Source organism: Cryptomeria japonica, chromosome 4 (assembly GCF_030272615.1).
Source record: "Cryptomeria japonica chromosome 4, Sugi_1.0, whole genome shotgun sequence".
NCBI lineage: Eukaryota > Viridiplantae > Streptophyta > Pinopsida > Cupressales > Cupressaceae > Cryptomeria > Cryptomeria japonica.
In genome coordinates this window covers 215543116-215563403 of record NC_081408.1, presented here as the reverse complement: position 1 = coordinate 215563403, position 20288 = coordinate 215543116, and the positions used below count along the sequence as shown (strand labels likewise).

Below are 20288 nucleotides of genomic sequence, written 5' to 3'. Positions count from 1 at the left end.
CCTAAAAGTTGATCAAATCGATAAGGAAGCTCAATCAAGACTAAGAAAGAATTCAAAAAGTCCATGACAAAATAATTTGAAATGTCTAATTTATGACTTATCCAAGATCTTTTAACATGAAAAGTACACCAATCTCATGTTAAGATCTTCAATCATCAAGCTATGTATGTGCTACATATATTGAAGAAGTTTAATATTCTAATTCTAGATTAAAGGTGTTGATGAACCAAGTGCACATGGAGAAAAATTGATGAAAGATGGATCACCAAAGGTAGATGAAAAGAAATACAAAAGTATTATTGGTCGCTTAACATGTTTGACAGCTACAAGACCAGATATTATGTTTGCAATTTCATTGATTTCAAGGTATACTGGTCAGTCTATGGAAAGACGTCTACAAGCAATAAAAGGAATACTTAGGAAAGTGAAAGGAAACAAAGACAATGGAATTCATTATTATTCAGTTAAAGATTCAAAGTTGTTTGGTTATTTGGACACAAATTAAACAGGACTGCCAAATAATTAAAAAAATACAAAACGATGTCATTTTGTGCTAGGAAGTGAATCGGTTACAGGAGTTCATAAAAGCATGATACAGTGGCATTATCAAGTCCAAAAATAGAATATGTTGCATTAACAGTAGCATGCACACATGCATCTTGTTTAAGAAGAGTTTTGGAAGATCTAAGAGAAGAACAAAGAAATTTTATAGTGATATTTTGTGACAACAGAAGAGCAGTACAGTTAAGTAAATATCAAATGTTTCATGCCGGTACAAAAAAAAAAATTAAATCACCAATATGCAAAAGAATTGGGATAAGATAAAAAAATTCAGTTTTGCAGGTCAATAAAAGAGTTGGTAAGTATCATGATTAAAGGACTAGGAATAATAATAAATATAGAGTTGAAGAAACAGCTACAGATAAAGTGATTCGACATCAAGGGCGAGAATGTAGGAAAAACTGATGTAAGAGCAGAATGATATCTAAGTTAAAATAAGATAACAAAAGCAAACTACTGGTGTTGATAAATTCAAATTGTTGCTAATAAAGACACATCAGTTGTTAATGAAGATAACAAATAGTTACCGACAAAGATGATAGTAGTTATTTTTGAAGATGTTTCATACATTCTACAGTTTGCTAAAATATTGGGTACAACCAATAAATATTTGTTTTAGGTATTATTTTCCAGCTGTTTAAGACTATGTTTATGAAGCTCAATTTAGATTTCTTATTTATTAACTGTTGTTTTAGAAAATAGGGTGCCACTATTTTTAGGATAAGCCTTGTATGCTTAGACACCCAGCTTTTAGTCTTTATTTTTCTTTCTAAACCACCTAATTGGAAAACTAAATGTAAGGTGACTTAATTTAAGAGATTGTTTAATTGTTTTTATCAATAATTTTTACAAGTGTCAAACTCTATATTAGACACATTATTTTAGTTTGTATATAGAGATAATGAAAGGTAAAATCAAAGAGTAATTCAGACTCAAGGAAGTCAATTAAGAATAAATAAAAGTTTTTTCAGCATCTAATTTATGAGTAGCCCTGTCCCATTTGAAATTTATTAACAGATAATGTTATTTGTAATATATGTATATATTTTAATCATATGTAATGTCCCATATTAAATTAATTTGATAAATTAATCAAATTGCAGCGAAGGACATCTAATGAAATTAATTTGTCAATCCAAAATCCTATGAAAACACTTATCCAAATTAAACTGAAATTTCTTTGCAGTTTCAGCAAATAAACTCACAAATTATGCACCCTATTGCACAAATTTCACCCAAACTTCAGGGAACTTATTTAAATTGATATGAAATAATTATTTGAGATTTATTACAAGAAAATACATTATTTTTTCTGTCATAAATAACACTAAATCTGCGTACAAAACTGGAATCAATTTGAAAGCAAACTCACTGTAAACTTCACCACATTTCAGGAATAACTCACCAAACTTCAAGACAACTTAATTAATGATAAAAATGTGAGTTTAAACAGAAAAATGCAGCAAACGCCATGGCCTCAATGGTGCCAATAGACTTAAATAAACTCAAGATACAAAATTATACTCAAAACAGCTGCAAACTGAAGAAATCCTAGACTAATCAGCTCAGTGATAACCTCTGAATGAGATTATTCTTTACAATGACTTGACTCCCATCTTCAGAACACCCTGGTAATCCTCAAACTCCCATACTTAGATCAACTAGAAACTTCCAAACTCTCGTTCTACAGTCTCCTTCTCCACCGGTTTATCAGCCACTAAAGAAACAAGCCAAAGCTCATACTAAAAGCCAAATTCTGAATGCCCTCCAAATGCCCAAATTTCTTTATATATTAAATTCAAATTCAAAATTCAAATTGGGCACCCAGATCCCACTATTTGAAATGAAAGAAACTTTCATAAAAAGGAAATGTTTATTATTTTTTACAAACTCCCATACTTCGATCAACTAGAAACTTCCAAACTCTCGTTCTACAGTCTCCTTCTCCACCGGTTTATCAGCCACTAAAGAAACAAGCCAAAGCTCATACTAAAAGACAAATTCTGAATGCCCTCCAAATGCCCAAATTTCTTTATATATTAAATTCAAATTGGGCACCCAGATCCCACTATTTGAAATGAAAGAAACTTTCATAAAAAGGAAATGTTTAATATTTTTTACAAACTCCCATACTTAGATCAACTAGAAACTTCCAAACTCTCGTTCTACAGTCTCCTTCTCCACCGGTTTATCAGCCACTAAAGAAACAAGCCAAAGCTCATACTAAAAGCCAAATTCTGAATGCCCTCCAAATGCCCAAATTTCTTTATATATTAAATTCAAATTCAAAATTCAAATTGAGCACCCAAATCCCACTATTTGAAATGAAAGAAACTTTCATAAAAAGGAAATGTTCAATATTTTTTACAACATTCATGCCAAGGAAACTTTTAAAAACCCACGCCCACCAAATGAGGACATTAATTTAATATCTATTTGTTTAAGATATATGGATTTGCATCAAAACAAATAAATTATAAAATTACTATTATTTTTTTTTTGCTTGGTAAAATTAATATTATTTTTTCAAAATAAATAAATTATTAAATTAATATTATTTGTTTGAGGAATATGGATTTGCATCGAAATTAATAAATTACTAAATTAATACTAATTTTTCCAAATTGTCCTATGGCCCCGACTTACTATTTTTGGATAGTGAGAACTTACTATTGTTAGTAAGTTTCCATTTCTGGTAAAAGGGGACATGACATCATATTTGTTGGGAACTTAAAAAAATTGATAAGTTGTTGTATGGATGAGAGAGCTCGTCTAACAACTTGTAGTCCTCAAAGGTTGTGGATTCCTGTAATTGCTTCTTTGGCAAGGTGGTCTGTTAATTTGATTGTAGGTCTTCTTTGATAGTGAATTCTAGTCCTTTCAAACAACACCTTCCATTAGTGGTTCTATTTTCCAATTCTAGCAATATTGCTTGTTTTGGAGTCCCTTGTTGATTTAGTTAATGATTAATTTAGGATCACCTTCCACTAGCAGCCTATTGACATGCATATCTTTGGCTAATTCTACACCTCCTCTCATGACTAATAATTTGGCCATATAGCTTGTTTGCTTACCTGAGAATTGCTTATATGCCATTCCAAACAGAACCATTTGCATGTCTTAGCATATTCCTCTCATGCTGACCCAGCCAGAGTTATGTTTGGATCTCCCACTGAAATTCACTTTCATCCATCTGTTAGGAGGGTAGTCTCAACAAGGTTGGAGTGTTACGGAGAAACAGCGTGTGTTATAGTGTAAGGGTATTGGACCCAAGCTCATTCAATAGGTAGATCTTTGAGATCCAAGATGGAGAATTTATCCCTTGACTTACCAGCATAGATTATGGCTGTATCTATGATCTGGGTTTTAACAATACTATTACTTATAACTGTATCCATGTGGCATGCTGAGTTGTCAAAGATTCCATTATTTCTCTCTCTCCATATATACTAAACAGTGAACTCCAGGGCTGAGTTTGTGGATGAGTTTTAGCACTGGATCTGTCCAAAATATCTATACAGCTTTTTAATCTTATCCCAGATTGAATTGGCTTCTTTGGGAGACATGAGATTTTGATACACAAACTTTCCAAACGTATTGGCAACAGACAAAACAAGAAAGATGACCAATTGTTTCTTTATTGCAACAGTCATGAGAGCATACCATTAGTCCAACGAATCCCTCTTTTCTGAGCTGTACCTTAGTTGAGAATTTATTGTGTATTGTCACCCACAGCCATCCATGTGTATTACAGAGTTGCTTCTAGATGTTAGATGTTAGATGCCATGACAGGGTGTAGGAGAATCTTGGCACAGGCTTTAAAAAGAGTTTAGTATTTATAAATTTGACTTTGAAAAGAGTGTCTTTTAGCATTCCTGAGGTATCTAACCTGATGTGGAAAGAGTTAACTGGCGTACTGATTGTCTTACACATGTTGGATCAAGTAAATATAGAAAATCTATGACCTTATATTGTTATTGCAAATAGAATAGCAGTTGTCCTATTCTATATACAGTTGCATTGCCATATTATTGAATGCATAAAACTCGCCGAGTTTCGCCGAGTTTTTGTATCCGGAGAGTAATAATGACTTTTACTCGCCGGATAACTCGCCGAGTTTTTGGTGATGTTTTGGCCAAACCTCGGCTAGTTCGAGTCAAAAACTCCCCTGCCTGTGCCTAAAAATGCCAAACGGCAGAAAGATTATTCATTTTGTGTTTTTTGATTGGGTTTTGGGCTGAGAAGGGTTAAGGTTGACTTGGAGTGACTTGCAAGGTTATTTGGAGTGATTTTTGAGTGATTCCAAGTGGATTTTCAGGGGATTTGAAGGGGATTTTCAAGAAAAATCAGATTCCCAGGTGTTAGTTTTTCTATTTTTTTCCTACGCTTTTTTAAAACATTTTGTTTATTTTTTGTTGAATTTAGATGAGTTAGAAATCTTTTTAACTTATTTGAACAAGATTTAACACTAGTTTTGACAAGTTCTGTAGATTTTTTCACTATTTTTCTGAGGAATATCTAGTTTTCAAAACAAAATCAAACCCTAATAGTTTTGTTTTTTTTTTTTAAACTTTAAATGATGTCTAAATGTTTTTCAACTAATTTAGATAGTTTGCTAAATTGTTTAACTAAAAAGTTAACTTTTTTTTTCACTTTGTATGTGTAGGTTAACTAAGCATTAAATATTGCAAGTCATGATTGGCCACTAGAACCATGCCCATCCAGTTATATAGGCACCCGTCCGCTAGAGATAGGGCTTGGAGGTATGCATATGAGGGACCCAAACCTGGGGAAGTTATTTGCATAAAGTGTGAAAGAGTACTTCATGGAGGCATCAACCGCCTCAAATACCACCTTGTTGGCATAGATAAACATGATGCTAGAGAATGCATAGGGACCACTCCTGAAATAGAAAGAGAAATGAATGCCCTACTTGCAGCTGGGGAAGAGAAGAAATTGAAGAGGGAGAGGGTAAAGCTAGCCATGAGATCAGCCATAGCTGAATCTCAAGGTGCTTCTATTGATATTGAAGAGGAACAAGAAGCACTTTAGAGCATAGTGGGCTCTTGACGTGGCCCACATATCCGCAAACCCACCACCACCTCGCCCATTGCATCTGGTTCCTCTAGTAGAGAACCTGGCTCTAGCAGTGTCAGTGCCACTGTTGCATCACGATTAGGGTCCATAGGTGACTATTTTGTGCCCAGGAACACACCTGGAGCACAACCATCATTAAAGGCCACTGGATGGAATAGGGAGGCACATGAGAAATGCCACATTGCATGCGCTGATTTTTGGTACTTCAACAACATTCCATTCAATGTGGCAGAAAATCTTTATTCGCTGAATTTGGTGACCACAATGACAATTGTAGGAAAAGAGCACAAGGCCCCTACTCGCAAGGAGTTGAGTGAGAGGTTAGTAAATTACTAAATAGTCCACTTGATTTCATTTTTAATTGTTTTGTAGATTTCTTGTTTATTAAATCAAAATTGTGTACTAATTTCACTTTGTTCTTGTAGGTTGCTCACAAATGTTGTTGGTAGGGCAAAGGAACTAGTAGAGGAACAAAAAAATGAATGGGCAAAATATGGCTGCACCATTCTTTCTGATGGGTGGACAGATGGCAAGAACCGCACCATTATAAAAAATTTGGTTGCTTACAAGGACAATGTAGTGTTCTTGAAGTCGGTTGATGCCTCCAGCAAGGTGAAAAATGCAAAAACATTGGCTGAAATGTTGAAGCAGGTTGTGATGGAAGTGGGGGTAGACAATGTGGTGCAAATCATCACAGATAATGCAACAGCATATGTGTCAGCAGGTAGAATCCTTTTGAATTATTATGTTTAGGCATTACCAATATTTTCATTTGTTGTACTTGTGGCTTTGTTTTACTTGGTTGCATATAACTTCTTTTGCAGGAAGAATCCTCCAAAAGAGGCACCCCACTCTTTTTTGGACACCTTGTGCAGCACATGTCCTTGACCTCCTTTCGGAGGACATAGGCAAACTTGAGTGGGCGACTCCAATTGTGGAAAATGCAAGGAGGATCACCAAATATATTTATAATCACCCTTGGGTTCTAAATTTGATGAGACGGCACACCCAAAGGAGAGATTTGGTGAGAGTTGGTGTCACAAGGTTTGCAACGATTTTCTTGACATTGCAAAGTGTTCTTGCTGCATCGACTTCTTTGAAACAAAGGTTTGTCAGTGGAGAATGGCTTAACTCACCTTATTCAAAGAAGCCTGAAGGAGAGGTTGTGGCATTCATAATGTTCGACAACCAATTTGCACAAAGGGCTGCAAAGATTGTGAAGGTAACTTCAAAACTTTAATTTTTACTTATTCTTGATTCAAGTCTCTCATTACTAATTTGTAACTTCATTAATTAATCTTTTTGTAATTTGTATTTTTCAATTGCAAGTGTCAAAGCCTTTTATTTGAGTTCTCCACTGGGTGGATGGGGATAAAACCCCAATGGGATATCTTTACGAGGCCATGGATAGGACCAAGGAGTCTATCAAAAACTACTACAAGGGGGATAGACTCAAATTTGATCCCATTTGGGAAATTGTTGATAGGAGGTGGAACAATCAGCTCCACCAACCCATTCATGCAGCAGGGTACTTCCTAAACCCTCATTTTAGATTCGGGGGTTCTTACTTAGATCTGAATGGAGAGGTCATGGAGAGCTTTAGTACATGCATTGAGAGGATGGTACCCAATGTTTAGGAGAGAGAGCTCATTGTGAGTGAGCTCCAAAATTATAAGGAAGGGGTAAGCTATTCTCTCAGAGCTGGCTAGGAGAGGGAGAACCACTCAAACCCCAGGTATAACATTTGCCATTTGGATTTTGGGATCTAAAGTGATTGATAAACTGATAAATTATGTTTTCTCTTTTCTCTTTGCTTTCTAACTTTTCAAATTTTTTTATTTTGCAAATGCTTGGTGGCAAAATTGGGGTGGAAACACCCCCCCTCTCAAGAAATTTGCCCTCAGAGTCTTATGTCAGCTTTGCAGTTCATCCAATTGTGAGCGCAATTGGAGCTTTTTTTAAGCAATCCACACGAAGAAGAGGAGCAAGTTAGCGCAGAAATGCCTCAATAACCTTGTCTTCATGCAATATAACCTTTGATTGCGCGTAAGGAAGGTAGAGGAAGTAGAAGGTGGTCCAATTGACTTCGATGATATAGATCCTTACAGTGATTGGACATCGCAGGAGCAACCTCCATTGTTTTCCGAGGGTGAGATCACTGATTTGGAGAGGCAGGCTATGGAGGAGGAGGGGGGTGGATTTGGTTTCACGCTGGATGACATTGAGGAGGAAGAGGATGAGGATGAGGAGTCATTGCCAGTGCCACAAGAAGGTGGAGACATAGCTTCAGCCATGATGGAGGATGAGCCAGCCATACTGAGAGAGGAGGCACAGACACTCACACGCCAACTGCAGACTTCTAGGACTGGACCCTCTAGATCTGCCTCTCCCAAACTTTTTGCTAGAGCTGGGAAGAGGAAGTTGTAATTGTAATTTGCAATGATGTATTTACTTTTGGTTTTACAAAAACTATTTACTTAATTGCTTTCAGGCTTCCAGCCATCAGCATTCCTCATGAGGATGTGATTTTGTAAACACTTTGCATTTAAATATATCTAGAATCAGCTTGTTTCTTTTGTGTTGTCATTTATTGACTCATTGGATGCATCTTCTCATTAAATTTTGCAAAAAAAAATGCATTTTTTATTAAATTTAAGCGTGTTTTTAAGTTGCCGAGTTTTTGCCAAGTTTTTTTCCTAGTGGCTTGGCGAGTTTTGCCGAGTGGCGAGTAGCTAATGTATTGAACTGATGTGAATGTTCAGATGATAGACATGTAATTAATGTAGGCTCATTGACTACAAAAACACAGGTGGATGAGCTATGCCAAGGTCGGGCCAGTAATATAAAGTGAAGTACAACAGAAAGACAAAATTAATCAGTTCACAGTGCATATTTTGTTAGTAGAAGGAAATTAATGGAAGTTATCAATTAATTAATCTAGCATATGATGATTCAGTATATTAATGGCAATTACTCACAGAGCATATTACAACAGTTTTTGTAACAGCTGTTAATTATGGTCACTTTGGACCTTGGGATCATAAATTCTAATATGCTTTTAATTTCTTGAGCTTACAGCTGGAAGGTAAATTAATATGCTCTGATAATTGGGTGTCCCTAAAACATAACTATATCCTACGATTATAATGAGTAATATAACAATCTCAAGAGGCATTCTTAATCTTCTTGGATAGGTTCACATCCCAAATGATCTCCAATTTGCATAAGATTGATTAAAACTAAAATTTTGCTCAAGTTACTGTAAACATCATAGAAGACTCAGACTGAAGGATGGGTCACTGGAAAAGCCAATATTGCAATGTCTGAAATAACTACCAGTAATAAGTTGGACCAAACCTTTAGGCTTTTATCATTACTTGTCCACGTATAAGAGAGTCCATGTTTTATAGGAAACATCTAGATTAAAGTGATCTTCCTCCATATTATAATTGGATTCCAATAACCATTACTGAAATTGCAGTAAAGGATTATTTAAACATACAAAAGAGAAAAGTAAATCATATGGATCATACAAAAGAAAAACAAGCATCCACTAGCTTCTAATTTCATCCCTGCTTACGTAAGACTACCTGATTTGTAATTCCATATTTATTGGGAAAAGTTACTACAAGGGAATTGCATCAAAATATTATATCATCAAACTGAAAGAAAAGAAAGAAGGTGAGATTTCAATAATAAATTTAATGAATGCAAATTCAAAATATAATCACTTGATCAAAATGCTTGACTACTTAAGTGGATAACAAACCATACCTGTCAATAACAACATCCACTTCAGTCTTGCTAATGGGGCCATATGCTAGAACTCTGGTAAGACTTAAAATATCCCTGTAGTCTCCCTGTTTGAATGTCTCTTCATCATTCGAAGGATTTATGACTGGGCCGTTTCCAGAACACTGCATCCCTGTAGAATTAGTCAATCCCACAGATGCTGAACCCTCACAAGTCAGTGCTCTTTGTGCACTAAGTCTAAGACAAGTGATGGCCATTGCATATGCAATTCCTCCTAATCCAGTATGTGAGACAAACAAGCATTGTGCTCCTCCTTCGCTGCTGAAAGACAAGAAGCATAAATTTATATCTGACCATAGAATCTATGAAAAAACAGTTATAGACATTACTGATACACCCATGCATTGAGCAGGAACTCAGTTATCACAGTTAACATACTCATCTAGCTGCCGTTGAATAGAATCTACATCTGTGGCAAGAGCTTCTCTTTCTCTTGTCAAAGGCACCCTTTTGTAATCAATATTGTACCCATCACCCTTGAGAGCAGCATAAACTTCTGCTGGTGTTTTAACATCTTCAAATGATATATTCTCCCAGTATCCTATGATGTCTGACTGGTTTGTGATAGGATTTAACTCCTCACAATGCAAAAGCACACGCCCACCTGATCGTGCTACCTCAGACAAAATTTCTTCTTTCAGTCTAGCCTCCATATGTTCAACCTAAAAATGTATGATATCAGTCAAACGGAATACATACTAATGTTTCTGTAAATGGAATTCATATGCATCCAATCAAATAATTTTGAGTCTTTGACTAAACTAGATTAATATCAACTTATATCTTTATATAAATCATATTAAAGGTGGTGTGCTAGGCCTACTGTATTTAATTGCATGACTCCTACCCACCACATGGCCTTTAATTCCAACATGCTTGAGCGTGTCTACTGGCTGATAAAGCTCTCGAAGCACAAATGGTTTGCCACAAATATAGACAACAACTTCTTCTCTCAGATCTGTAATAAGTACTTTTTGTGAGCAATGTCCAGCAGATCTGGGTTCAGCATTAAGACTAGATAGTAATGCTTTTGCTCCATCAACAGTTGGTGTTGCCATGCTGTACACTGGAAAATCATCAACCTGAAATATTACATACATCAGAGAAACAGATAGATAGCACAAGGAATTGTAACAAAATAGATAAAACTTGAAAACAATAGTTTTCAGAGCAAGCATAGACTAATCACTACACTAACTGTACAGAAAAAAGAAACATTTCCCATAGTCAGTTCAAAAATGGAAATGAATATGTATGAGATGCAGGACCATATTTAAATATAGCTTATCTACTCTACTTCCACCAGTTTCTAGTGGAGTAACAGTGAAATGCAGTTCCCCATGGACATTACTCACAATCATTACTAAATAAGGCATGTGAGAAAAGAAAAATTCAAAACACTCTATCAGATAAAGGCACAACAAAAGGAAAAAAAGAAGGAATGGAACTTCTTGTTATCAAATCATGAAAGAGACGAACAAGAGCAGGAGAAAAATTTAGTGATAGTTAATCTATTTTATTAACTATGTATCCTACAAAAACATTCAGAAAAATAAAAATTAACACTAACCCATTGATGCAGCCATCTAAGGAAAACTTCATCAAATCATATGCAATGTCCCCATCTTAGCTAGAGTCAACAGATCAGGATCAATCTATTAACGAAGTCCTCATAGACTGATAAGGACAGGCAGAGGACACTGGACTGGTAATTTTCTCCTATTTTAGAGGGCACTTTAGAGTCAACATGGGTTGAATCAGTTGACAGTATTGTTATCTCCAAGTTGCCAGTCTAAAACTCCATTAAACCCTAGAATATCTCCTTCAAAGGCATAAATGAGTCTACAGAGAGAGTGAGGTGCTTCCTTGCTAGACGTCCCAGGAGATGGAAAATGGAATTCACTCATTTTATGGTTATTTGTAATATTATAAAAGATATTAAAGGAAACTTGCAAAGCCGACTTATTAAGTTATAATAAAGTCATTGACAATGATAAAAGGGTGAAATCGACTTATCTTGGATGCCCTTGAGGAGAGAGAAATATGCTCAAATTTAAAGGAGTATTAAAGAGAAAAGCAAAACTCGATTTGAAAACATAAAGTGGGTGTTGGGAAGAAACCATAATTAGGGTGCATGACTTGGAGGCTATTAATAAGGCTATTTGGAAATCATTTGGTATGTTATGTGGTTTTTTTAATCTTGCTATTGTCTCCTTAGAGGAGCTTGTCTAAACCTTAGGGTTTGAGCTGCTTATTGGAGACGAAACCTCCATAAGTAAACATACCTGCAGCTGTGAGAGACCAACCAAGGGAAGCAGCTGTGAGAGACCAACCAAGAGTGTGCAAGGAGGTTCTACTTCAGGGATCTCAGTTTGGCTACAAGGAAACCAATTTTGGAAGAGTTATTTGCTGATAGAAATCTGAAAGAGAAGCTAGCTTTTTTAGCCACTCCCTATTTGGCTTGTTGGAAGTGAACAAGAGTCTTTTGATCCATTTTTTGATCGGGGTTTGTATGAAACTCCATTCCCAGCAATTTGAAGGGTTTTTTGGATCAGATTAAGAAGTCTTCTAGTGGTGGCTGAAGTAAGATGGCTGCTTGCTAGGCCGACCCCCTTTGCAGCTCATTTGAAGGTCATTCTAGCCCCAAACTTCATTCTAGGTCACTCACTTGCCATCATCGGGATCACACCTCCAGCACAATAGTTCCGTCTAAAAGAGTTGCAGCAGACAAAAGGGATTTAATATACATAAATCAGACTTGTAACAGGCTGTACCAGCTGAAGGATGTGAACTCTCTAAACATCTCCAAACTCAAGGGTTAATCATAGCATGTCTACTAATATGAGCGCCTACATCAGACCTCCGTATGACAGCAGTTTGGAGAAGTGAAGAGCAGATTTCTAAATCACTATGAATCATTTTCTGAGTGAGCACCTTGGTTGTCTGATTGCCTAGAAATTAACTCATTAAGTACTCTTATGCAAAGGAGCCATCGGGTATGTTAGAAAGTGATTTGAAAGACACTGCTTGTTTGTAATAGCACCATTATCATAAGAAAACTAGTGTATTTGTTTACAGTAGAAGCCTGATTGAAATAACAAGCTCGACTGTAATTCCTAAGTTAGTTTCTGTTGGCTTCATTAATTGCAAAAAGAATATAATTGTTATTTCTCTTCAAAAACTACAAACACAAATCAGAACACAACTTCTGCAATTTATGTCTAATTCTGAAGGACCGCCAAAACATAGGAAAAGATAATTATTAAATTAAAATTAACGAGCAGGTTGCTGCAGAACAGTTCTCGGTAGTTCCATCCAGGGTGGGACATCACATCATATCTAACAGAAAACCATCAGCTGGTAAAAATTGCTAGGATCTGCATATGTCTAACTTGTTCATGCATAATTGCCTTGTATTCAGTGCATTAATGCATGCAACATTCCCACCTCATATATACAACTCAGCAATCTTACAATCATATTTTACACCCCGATTCTTCTACCATATTTTGATACATGCATACAAGTCCAACAACCTTAAAATGGAGTAAAACAGCTCCCATCAGAAGGGTTATGAATAAAGATATAAAATTGGTATCATTTTTTATTTAAGTTTCTCTACCATACTATTGACAGTTAAAACAATGACTCCAATGGCATGTTACTAATGAAAATGGGATTTTAATATTTGTTGTATCAATTGCAAGCTGCACGGAGCACAATAACTTATCTGCAGTTTGCACTGTGGGCAGTGCTATTATAGAGACATACTGTTCCAGATTTTCCTGTTCAAGAAGAGAAAATGGCTTTTCTTATCTTCAATAAATTTTATCACAGTTAGACAATCATTATGATAAGTTTTCAACCCAGGTGTATAAAGCACATAAAACTCTAGTCACCAGGGTACAGATTTATACACCATTTATTGTTAATAATTGACATTGTAATCAAACAACATGCACATGTTTGTTGTTTCATGGAATGACAGTTGCCGCCAAACTATTTGCTGGTGGTAAATCTTAATATCAAAAAAAGGCAATCTCAATCAAAACCAGGTTTTATCATTATAAACTTGGGCATTGCACATCTCAGTCTGGTGATGACCTTATACTTTCCATGGTTATATAAATAAGTATTTCACTTGCTTTTCCGTATTATATGCTCTCCAATTCTACAGTCACCATGAATAGTAACCCTTGTTCAAAGGCACTACCATCACAATCTGTCATTTAACTTTTAATTGGGAAAACTTGAGCACAAAAAATTTAGTGTTTAACCATTGTTCGGCTATCCTTGTCAGAGAAAGGGGTTAAAAATTTGAATTCTGTGTTGATTTTCAGAGACAGCTAAAAAGACAGCTGGGGTATTTGCCATAGTTACAGAAATAATAAACAGAACATAGACAAATCAAGGATGTATGAAGAGGATGAGATCTATATTTGCTTCCAAATTTAGATGCATCTAGTAACATCATTCATACTTTTCATTCAATTATCTGACCAATACTTTAAATTAGTGACTTCATTGGTCCAGTATGATAAAAGATCTGGAAGAAAAGTCCTCGTTTATGCAAACTTTGACATGTAAAGGAGGATCTAAATCACCTGACTCCAGCTTCATTTTGGCAAATAAAATCAAATTGACAATATCCATTCTTACCTGAGTTTTCAACTTACCAGCTCAGTTTCCTAATATGCTCAATCCTATCCTTGATCCAGTATACAAAGTGCCTACTGAACAAAGCTTTTGACCTATTTACTCACAATTTATTTGGCACTAACTTATAGTGAACAATGCTTTCTTAATTTGAAATGACTAAATTGAAGCAATGGCATGTCTCTATAAACTGAGTGCTAGCTGTAAATTTGGATTGTCATCCATTTTAACTGTATCTGTTTGCTTCACTAAATTGTAATGGTCTATGTCTATGCTACAAGATTTGCCCATTTCTGGCGACATACCGGTGTCATACAAGACTAGGTACACGTCACAGTCTGGTCCCTCTTGAGCACACCTAGGCATCATACTTGGGACTGTGGGTTCGTCCCAAGACATAGCCAAGATGAATCCACATTCCAGAGGACAAACCCTGAGTGTACCCAGGGTAAATCCAGGCAAACAGTGTATTAAAAAAATATTATAAAAAAAAAACAGATTTTTAGGAACTAACTGCAATTAAGCTCTGTCAGTTTTCTAAGTTCTTCTCATTAATGTTTTTTTTTTATTTCAGCAAAGAGTCCGCCATTTTTTTTCTCATAAATGTTTTTTTTCCAAACACATTTAAGCACGGTAAATTTTCTTCTCATAAATCATAATTGTCCTCAAGAATTTTTTGTCTAGAAGCAAACTTGTTTTGAACATATGAATTCTGAGCAAAATCTAATTTTTCAACCATACACTCCAAATTTGTATCCTAAACATGCTGTTTGAATTGATCTTCCATAGTTTGCATATTAGGCTCCAGATTCTAAAATTCATTCCATGATAATGCCACTTGATGTGCTCAGTCAGAGAACATAAGGATTTCAGAATATACTAGAATGCAGAAATACTCAGGCCTCTGTGCGGGAAATAGAGTAGCAAACACAACAGCCACTGCTCTACATATGTTTATCTTTCGTGCGTGATATTATTTATTATGGATGGATAATATGTCCATCTGTAGTTCTTAAATCTTTTCTATTCTCTGGATATGTAGCAGCCTTTATTCAACAAAAGTTCATATTTATTATTTAGCCACTGATGGCTTATTGTAAACTCTGAAGGCTGCAATATTGTAACAATATGTCCATACAATATATATATATTACATACATATATATATATATATATATATATATATATATATATATATATATATATATATATATATTCTGGATAGATAAATAATAATAATATAAGCATGAATAAATATAAACATGTTGAACAGCAAATTTAATGTATAAATATATAAATAAGAATCATATATATTTATCTATCTACAATAGATAGATAGACAAATTGTATATATATGTGTGTGTCTCAAGGTTTGGGGATGTTTCCTCGGGTGGACAAGCTAAGTTTGGGGGGGGTAGCAGTACTGACATAATACATATAGTACTTGAAAGATTAGTTATAAAAATATGTATAACTGTATAAGGAATAAGTAAACACGTTGAAATGATTGCATTGAACTTTGAACATTAAGCTATATGTAGAACGATTGTGTTGGAGTATCTTAAAAAAATCCAACACTAAAGACAGTAAAAGCTCTAATTACCCATATCATTTCAGCTCAAGGTATAGAAATAATGGCATAAATATATTTCAATTTTGTCATCATAAAAAACATTTCTATGTGTAATGACCACTCTGGATGATCTTTTATTTTTTAACAGGCATAAGAACCATGCAAATTGAAACAATGCTATCTCTGCTATTAAGCACTGATAACGATTACAAGCTGATACAAATGTAGGTACAAGGCAGCACATTGACAAGACACTTTCTAGGTTGCCCAAATTGCATGAAACTAGCACCCAATAGAAAACAATAAGGGAAAATACCTTGAAAAGACAACTGAAATGATCGCTTTAGATAGGGGGCACATCCTCGTGGAACACTGACACACACACACACATATATACATATCTACATATATGTATACATCTCCACATACATATATATATTAAAAATATCATAGCACAATAGGAATACCATATCAAATATGGATAATACTACTTTTCTGTATGTGTGTCAGTATGTGTCAGTGTGTGTCTGTGTGTGTATGTATCTCTGTGTGTGTGTGTGTGTGTGTGTGTGTACGTTTACGTGTGTGTGTATTTAAGTATATGTGTAGCCATAGGTATATATGTATATATCTATATGTGTATGTACATTGTATATGTATATTATGTATTCAACTTCATAAATTGTAATATCCCTTGGCCAACTAGGAGTGGAAAAGATGTATTCTAGCCCAAGGAATATTGACGAACACTCCATATGCAACCCTCCAGCTTGTTGGTTTATTATCTCAGTCTGAAATGTCCTTATTGAGATGACTATAGAAGGTTTCCAAATGCTTGAGATTCAACACTACAATGCATAATTTATCTTTTCAATGCTTAAATGTCACTTTAGACCCTTAATCAATGCATAGTGATGAATTTACATTGCACTTACAGCCAAGAGACAATTTGACAAACATTTGCCAAACATCCTCAGACCAAACAAATATAGATGTAATTCCAAACTCCTCACTCCTTATTTCATTTACATAGGCAGCAAATAATCACATATAAGGAGTGTTGTCATAACAGTCTGAAGACAAATTTTCAGTCCTAAACTTATCATTGAAAACTGAAAATTACAATGAGTTTGATTAGCGATTGAACCTGGAATGAAGCAATGAAATTACTAGCAACAACCATCCAAAGTAGACTTCCAATCTGCAAGATTATCCTTGGTCTGATGCCGCCCTGCTGCTGCTAACTTGATCTCCAACTTGTAGTATAGCGCCTCACTCCTTAGCTGATTTTCTTGATCAAGTAAGGCACTGAATATTGAAATCGAAGAGGGATCATGGGGACGGATCTGCTACCTTCGGCTCCTTCAAACTAATTATAATAGTCATCAAATCCTCTGTCTAATGATCTTAAATTTATCGCCTTAACCCTCACTGCCCTTTCGATGCATCATATGATGAAGTTTGATGAAGTATGAAAGGCACGGACCTGCAGAAGTTCGGCCTCTTCACTGTAATTAAATAGGCACCAAATCTTCCAATAAATCACCTCAGAGACATCACCTCATCCTTAAATAAATTTAGGAACCAATGTTGATCAAAACTGATGCATGTGGGGAAAGATATAATTCAAATCGTGGGAAACCTTGGTCTGCAACTTTTGATGACAGTACAATATAAACTCAGATTTGACTTCAAACTCCTTAATAAAAGTTGCCTAAATGCCAAAGAGATATCGCTGTTTTAATCTTGCTCAAGGATAAGCCTTCAACCAAGGGATCTCTTCAAGTCTGAAAATCTGAAGCAACATCACAGAAATCTGATATGAAACTTTATGAGCTCAAATAGGAAGACTAAAATATACTCCTCTCAACTGCAAATTTGTCTTCGAAAGAAGACCTCACAAATTTGGCGCTGATGTAGACTCCGTCACGAACCTACTCCCAAAATGAAGAACTAGGGTTTCGTCCAGCCCTTCTATCAAAATCTGTTGAAGGTTTGCGTCCTCAAAGATTCAACTAATGCCATGCATCAGCTCATCAATTCCAAATCCAAAACTCCATGTGTCTGTTCAACAATCACCCTCTTCTATTTATCCTTTTCATAACCCGTCATGAGATTCCTTCTAGAAGAGGGTAGGTACACTTTATTATTTATTATTGACTTTACAATTATTATTTTATTTTTATACTTTAGTCACTTTTAATTAAATTAATTAAATATAAAGTCATTTTTTAATAAATATTTATTTTAATGACTTTATAAGAAATTAATTTAATTAATTTCTCCTTATAACGCCTATTAGCCTAAAGGCTAAAATAGGGGACATTACATAAATAACCTATGTATATATCTATATATATGTGTGTGCGTGTGTGTACATACATACAAACTAAGTCACAGGATACGGCGATTTTCATGGATGAGGTTCGAATTTAATCGGATTTCAAACTTCTATAAAAAAAAACGAATTTAATCGAATTTCTTCTATAAAGCACTGCTATCCGCCTCTAAACACAACTCAGTTGGTCGTGGGTATTCTTTGTATATGCTTTGTATCTATTGGGTCATGGGTGTCTGCAACTGCTGGGTCGCCCTCTGATTTTCTCCAACAAGGGTTGCTATTTTGATAATTTATTAAAAGTATACATATATTTAAAAATAAACAAAATTATAGAAGGCGAATTTTATCCGAATTTTTTTTCGAATTTTTCCCTTGTCGAATTTCATCCGAATTTCATGGCTGTCGAATTCGAATTCGAATTCGAACCTTGTGACTTAGCATACAAATAAAGATAAATACCATATCAAATATGGATAAAACTACTTCTCAAAACTTTCTTATATATATATATATATATATATATATATATATATATATATATATACATATTCAACTTAATAAATGACCAATTTAATAATAATTTACATAATATAATATATATTTAACAAATATTTTATATGCCGATAAATTCAGTTTAGTAAACAATATTCCTCATTTCTAATAATAATTAAATTAATAATTTTTAAAAATATATTAAATTTAATAAGATTCTAGTAAATTAAAAACGATATTAAATAAAGTCATCTAAATATTTTCTTTTGATTACTACTCAATCCCTAGCGAATAAATTCCATTACGTGTGAAATTTGTATAATGTTAAATTAAAATAAAAATTTGCTAGTGTTTAAGGGTTGAACTATGCCCAATTTGGGGAAAATCCTGCTTCTCTTCCCTTGAAACTCCTTTCATGAACTAGAAAGGCATATGATTTAGATGCTTCTCCGTCTTGAGACAGATTTGGAATGAGACATCCAATGGTGAGTCGTAATGTAGCAATGTTCAAGGAGAAGAATTAACCCTTCAAATATTGTGTTTGCAATTGAAAAGCTTAAAATTTGCTTCTGAATCCCCATTTTGTTATTGGAATCAATCAAATTTGACATGTAAAACTAAAGAACATTAAGGAGATGTTTAGTTAATGAGCATTTATGATTACTTTTGTAACTAGTAGAGTTAGGCAGTAAACAGTCTTCATCTTTTGGGTAATCTTCTTCAAGAGGCTAAAAGATAATGGCATACTTAGCTCCCCCTAAAATTGTGTTTCTTCTTATGAACTAGGAGATACCTCTTGTGAATGTAATCAAGTTTGCACTTGAATAGGTTTCTCCTTGTCTTTCTTTAGCTTCCTCTTCCAAACTTTTATAGGATCTTTCTTATGCTTGCCAAGTGTATTTATCTTCTTGTTTTGTCTTGAAGGTTCCATAAACCCACTTCTGCAATGGCATGCTATATGTCCATAGCTGTTGCATTTGTAGCATATAACCTTATAATTCACTAAAGGAACATATAAGAATTCCTATTTTTCTTCCATCTATAATCATATCACACTTGTGCTCTACAATCTCTTGCCTTATGTCCAAAAGGATTACATGAGTAGCAATAGCCATCGAAGGTACTCTTCAACCTATCCATATGACTGTATCTTGAATCATAAAATCTTTTGAATGTCCTATGGATGAGTGCTCAACTTCTATGGGCTTTACTATTCTTGTTGTTTGTTCCTTTGATAGCATAACTCTTTGCCTTTCCTTCATTTGTCATCTTTTATGACTCTTTAGACTCTTCCTCATTTGACATCTGGTTTTCTTTATAACCAAGTTCTGTTTTATTTAATAGTGACCTCTAGCCATTAACGATGTTTGTTATGTCCCCTGTTAATGCATTAGTAGCTTCTGCAAGATAAGACTTTCCTAACCCGTTAATCTCCTCTATTCTGTGTTGGTTTACTCATCTATGCTATTAGATTATCTGATTTATGCTTTCCGAACTGAATATGTTTATCAGACTGTAACATTGATCATGATTATGATATTGACATTGGATAAAGATGAATTAGATCGACGACTTGCTTAACATAGTTAAGCATCAATCTAAATGCTATCGGGCTAGTAACCCGATAGCATATTAATGTCGATTCATTTATGAATCGGCATTAATATACTATCGAGGTATTAATCCGATAGCATATGTAATGCTATTAGTTATTGGGCTTGTTTGCTTTGATACTGATTCATTATCTGGTGTGTT

At 34.7% G+C, this 20288-nt stretch overlaps 1 protein-coding gene across 2 annotated transcripts in view; it reads right to left on the bottom strand.

The window, feature by feature from the left end:
- The window catches only part of LOC131040594 (uncharacterized), a 129834-nt gene that overhangs the window by 20036 nt on the left and 89510 nt on the right, over nt 1–20288 (bottom strand). Inside the window, exons 15-17 of one of the 2 annotated variants that reach the window (XM_057973546.2) lie at nt 10323–10553; nt 9850–10133; nt 9433–9732 (exon numbers count right to left, since the gene is read on the bottom strand). In XM_057973546.2, the coding sequence (XP_057829529.2) occupies nt 9433–9732; nt 9850–10133; nt 10323–10553 (815 nt within the window). The remainder of the gene's footprint in view (nt 1–9432; nt 9733–9849; nt 10134–10322; nt 10554–20288) is intronic. The other variant, XM_057973547.2, reaches the window with a different exon arrangement.